Consider the following 5,087-nt stretch of genomic DNA (forward strand, 5'->3'; position numbering starts at 1 on the left):
AAAAAAAAAAAAATTAAGCAAATTAAACAAAAATGCATTTACTGATTCTGATAGATAAGTAAATTATAATTAGCTTTATCTGTATCTAGATTTTTTTTCAAATTAAAAATTAAAATGTTGCCAGGGTGGGAGGGTGGCACACACCTATAATCCCATCACTCAGGAGGCAGAGACAGGAAGATCTCTGTGAGTTTAAGACCAGTTTGGCCTGTATTATAAAAAGAAAAGGCTTCCTTTGATCCCTAATACTAACAGTAACATTTTTATTTTCGGGTTATTAGTTTATCAAGATAAGATCTCAGGTAGCTCGGGTTAGCTTTAAACTACTGATGGATCCTCCTGTCTTAGCCTAAGTACTGGAAACACGGGCATACATCATCACATCCAGTAAAAGCAGATCTTAAACAAATGTCAAAACTGGGGTTAGAGTAGTTAAAAGCACAGGCTGCTCTTCCAGAGGACCTGGGTTCAATTCCCAGCACCCACATGGCAGTTCACAACTGTAACTCCTGTTCCAGGGGATCAAACAGCCTCACACAGTCATTCATTCATACATACATGCCAGAAAAATACCTATGCTCGTTAAAAAAAAAAGCCAGAAATGAAATGGTAGTGAACATCTTTAATTCCAATACTGGGGAAACAGAGAAAGCCAGATCTCTGAGTTCTAGAGAAACTCTGTTTCAAACAAACAAATGAACAAAAATGTGAAAGCCAGAGTCAGCAAGATGGTTTAATTCATAAAAGCACTTGCTGCCGGGTGATGGTGGCGCACGCCTTTAATCCCAGCACTCGGGAGGCAGAGGCAGGCGGATCTCTGTGAGTTCGAGACCAGCCTGGTCTACAGAGCTAGTTCCAGGACAGGCTCCAAAGCCACAGAGAAACCCTGTCTCGAAAAACAAACAAACAAAAAAAAAAAGCACTTGCTGCATCCCTCATGACCTGCGCTTCTCTGATCTTGCAGTAAAGGAAGTGACTCCCACAAGTTGTCGTCTGACCTCTGCAAATACACAGATGTGTACAGCAGACCTAAGCTTAGACATACACATAATAAAGAAAAAATAAATTTAAAAAATTGTACTGGTGCCGGGCGGTGGTGGCGCACGCCTTTAATCCCAGCACTCAGGAGGCAGAGGCAGGTGGATCTCTGTGAGTTCGAGACCAGCCGGGTCTACAGAACTAGTTCCAGGACAGGCTCCAAAACCACAGAGAAACCCTGTCTCGAAAAACCAAAAAAAAAAAAAAAATTTTACTGGTTAGTTTTTTTTGTCAATCTGGAAAATGGAACCTCAGTCAAAAATATTCCTCCAGGCCTGCAGGCATACACATAGACAGAATATTGTATACATAATAAATACTTAAAAAACCATATTCCTCCATCAGACTGGCCTGTTAGGCAAGTATGGGAGGGCATTTCTTAATTAACAATTTATGTAGGACAATCCTACCCACTTAGGCCATGCCATCCCTGGGCAGGGTATGTAAGAAAGCAAACTAAGTAGCCTCTAGGAGCAAGCCAGTAAGCGGAGTTCCTCTGTGATCTCTGCTTCATCCAGTTCCTGATTCCAGGTTCTGGGTTCTCTCAGGGATGAACTATGATCCAGACATGAAAGCCTTTCCTTTCTGAGTTTATCACAGCAGTAGAAAGCAAACAAAACCAGAAACACAGGCTTGGAACAGAAGGAACAATTGTCTAATATGCACAAAGCCCTGGGTTCGATCTCCATTTATCCTTGGTGGCCAGAAAGGCTGGGAAAATGGTTCAGTGAGAAAGGACTTGCTATACAAACATGAGAGCTGAGTTTGAATCCCCAGCACTAGGCACGGCACCCATTACTTGGGGAGGGGAAAGAGACAAGCAGATCATGGTACCTCCCTGGCCAGTCAGTTGAGTCAAAATAACAAGTTCCAGGTTCAGTGAGTGACTGTCTCAAAAATAAGGTGGGCAGTCTTAGAGGAATCCATTTAATCTCCCTCCCACATGCATATACAGGCAAATGACCACCATACACACACACATAAGCAAATGCACTTGAAAACATGCACATACATGCATACACTACCCCCACACAAAAAATACATAAGTAGCTGAAATCAATATTTAAAAAAATTATAGAATCAGTAATTCTGTCCACAACCAGTATAAATGCAACCGAACTACATTTTCTTTTATTTCTGAGGTAGTAGGGACTGAACTCAGGGCCTCACCTATACCAAACAAGCATTCTCTCACTAAATTCACTTTCCAGTCCCAGGGTCTTCGATCCTAATAGCATGGACAGTTTCTGGCCAAGTCTTTCCCTTTGACTCTCCTACACCACAGAAGTCAGTCAGTCTATTCTGAGATAACTATCACAAGGGCCAAAGCTCTTCATTACAAACACTCAAAAGGTTTGTGTTCTGAAACTTCTGTATTTTGGAGCACTAAGAAATAACCAAATTCTAGGATGCCCTCAACTACAACTATCTTTGTAGCAGTCCTGTTTTTCTTTTTCTTCTTTTCAGGCAGGGTTTCACATAATTATAGCTTGCCTCAAATTCACTATGCAGCAGTTAAAATAACCTTGAACCTCTGATACCCACGCCTCTACTTCTCCACCTCTGTTTATCCAGTGATGGGAATCAAAGCCAGGACTTTGTGCATGCTAGACAACTCTACCTACTGAACTTGAATCTTAGCTGGTTAGTTAGGATTTTTTGGGTCAGGATTTCACTCTGTAGCTTATGTTGACCTGGAACTCTTTATGCCAAGCTCTATTCCAGTTCTCAGTAATCTTTCTACCTTAGCCTCCCAGCTACCGAGATTACAGGTATATGCCACCAAACCCAGGTATGTTTAATTTTGAAGACTGCTCTCCAAATATGACTCTTAGAATAATCCCCAGATGCCAATATTATCAGTGACCACATTTATAGAATATTCAAAGTATCTGACAGCCAGAGGACAAAAGGCAATTAAAGCCAGTCAGTCACAGTTGCAGGGACCTGTAATTCCAGCATTTAGGAGGCTCCTCTATCAATTCAAGGTCAGCCTTAGTTACTAGACACCTTGTCACACAAAACAAACAAAATTCAGCAATGCAATCAAAACCCTCAGCATCTCAATCTAATTATCCTGAAGGGAGACCCACACCATCCCCAGGAAACAAGAGGGGCTGTGATGACATGGGTGCTGTCCCCATCCATCTCTCATCTCCATCTGCCTTTTGCTCCTCTTTCAGACAGGTAGCCAGGAGCGAGAAAGCTTTTCTTCCCAGGGCAATCCATGATCCACTTTCCCGTAACTCTTCATCAAACAGAAAATGCAGGGAACAAGTGTGACCCAGGGATCCCCCTATCAAAGAGAAAGGACGGACCTGTTTTCTAAACTTAAGTTTCCCTGCATCTTCCGAGACTGAAGAAGCCAGAGAACACACCACAGCACCGCTCTATGCTCCGTCGGTGCTGGTGAGACACCGTCCCTCAAATGCTTTAATTAGCAGGACAAAAAACATAAAAGTACCAGTTCTTTAACCGGTCCCGAGCTTCCAACTGGGCTCCCACTTCAAAGCTGATTCCTCGTCTGTTAGGTGGATGTTTTGTCATTTTCAGTCATCAACAGGGCTGCTTTTGTTCTCCTGAAAAAAACAAATATTGATGAAACTTGGGAAAGTCTGCCCAGCGTGTAGCATCACCACCACAAATTAAAAAAAAAAAAACAACCAAGCAGGCATTATTCAAAATACCAAGCCCCCTTCTATCGGGTGCCCCCACTAGCAGCACTCCTCCACCGTGTCCACCGTGGGCAGCCAGTGAGCTCTGAAAACTCGGAGGGCTCTCTCAGCGAGGATTCTAAGGCTCACCTCTGATGCTCTTGTGATCGAGTCCAACTACTCAATGACACATTCAACAAATATTTATTCAGAAATTTAGTCAAGACCTAAAGGCAAACAGTTCTTACCCTCAAGGAGCCTTCATATTAAAATGTAGCCAATAAAAAGAAGTCAGTTCAAGCTGCAATTGCTATAAAAAGTAAAGTGCTACAAAGGAAGCAAATGTAAGCTGAGATATGAGGCAATGATGGAGGCTTGGGCTGTAGTGCTGGCTCCCTGGAGGCTGAAAGAGGACCCCTGATGCCAACCCTGAACAACAAAGCAAGAATGAAAGCTGGCACCCAACCCTACTTTTGGAAAAGTAGACAACGAGTTACAGGGCTGAGGACATAGCTCAGCTGGTAGAGTGTTGACCTAGCACGCATAAGGCCCTATTTTGGATTCCCAGCACCCAATAAAGCCAGGCATGGTGGCCCGCCTATACTCAAAGCAAGTAAAGGCAGAGGGTTAGTATTCCTCCCTTGTCAATCTGTCACTCTCAAAAGGTTTCCTTACTTTTTTTTAATAAATCTGTTTCTGGGCTGGAAAGATGGCTCAGAGGTTAAGAGCACTGGCTGCTCTTGCAGAGGTCCTGAGTTCAATTCCCAACAACCACATGGTGGCTCAGAACCCTCTATAAAGAGATCTGGTACCCTCTTCTGGCATGCATTCATACATGCAGGCAGGACACCGTATACATAATAAATAAATCTTTTAAAAAATAAATAAATAAATCTGTTCCTTTCCAGGGCTGGAAAGATGGCTCAGTGGTTAAGGCCAATGGCTGCTCTTTCAGAGGACCTGGGGTCAATTTCCAGCACCCATATGGTAGGCAGCTCATATCCTTCTGTAACTTAGGTTTCAGAGACCCCCAACACCCTCTTCTGGCTTCTGCAAGAACCAAGCACATACACAGTACACAAACATACATTCAAACAAAACACTGATACACATAAAATAAACTCTATTTTTCTTGCTCAAAAAAAAAAAAAAAAAGTTCCTGGTCATCCTCTTACCTAGGGAGTTTGTAGCCAGCCTTAGCTCAAGAGACCTTTGATGGAGGAAGGTCATTGGTTAATTAAATAAAGAAGCTGCTTGCCCTGATATGATGTGGGAATGATTTCTTATTAATAAAGAAACTGCCTAGGCCCCTTGATAGGCCAACCCTTAGGTAGGCGGAGAAAACAGAACAGGATGCTGGGAGAAAGAAGCTGAGTCAGTGAGTCGCCATGGCTC

The 5,087-nt window shown here is 42.9% G+C and overlaps 1 protein-coding gene across 5 annotated transcripts in view; it reads right to left on the reverse strand.

Moving 5' to 3' along the window:
- Phf20 (PHD finger protein 20) overlaps window positions 1-5,087 on the reverse strand; it is a 111,876-nt gene that overhangs the window by 83,354 nt on the left and 23,435 nt on the right. For all 5 annotated transcript variants that reach the window (XM_026787060.1, XM_005363049.3, XM_026787059.1 and 2 more), the window contains one exon: window positions 3,503-3,617. In XM_026787060.1, coding sequence (XP_026642861.1) covers window positions 3,503-3,585 — 83 coding nt within the window. In that variant the 5' untranslated portion in view covers window positions 3,586-3,617. Of the gene's footprint in view, window positions 1-3,502; window positions 3,618-5,087 lie in introns of those variants that run through there.

The sequence above is a fragment of the Microtus ochrogaster genome, linkage group LG8, assembly GCF_000317375.1.
Source record: "Microtus ochrogaster isolate Prairie Vole_2 linkage group LG8, MicOch1.0, whole genome shotgun sequence".
NCBI classification, from domain to species: Eukaryota; Metazoa; Chordata; class Mammalia; order Rodentia; family Cricetidae; genus Microtus; species Microtus ochrogaster.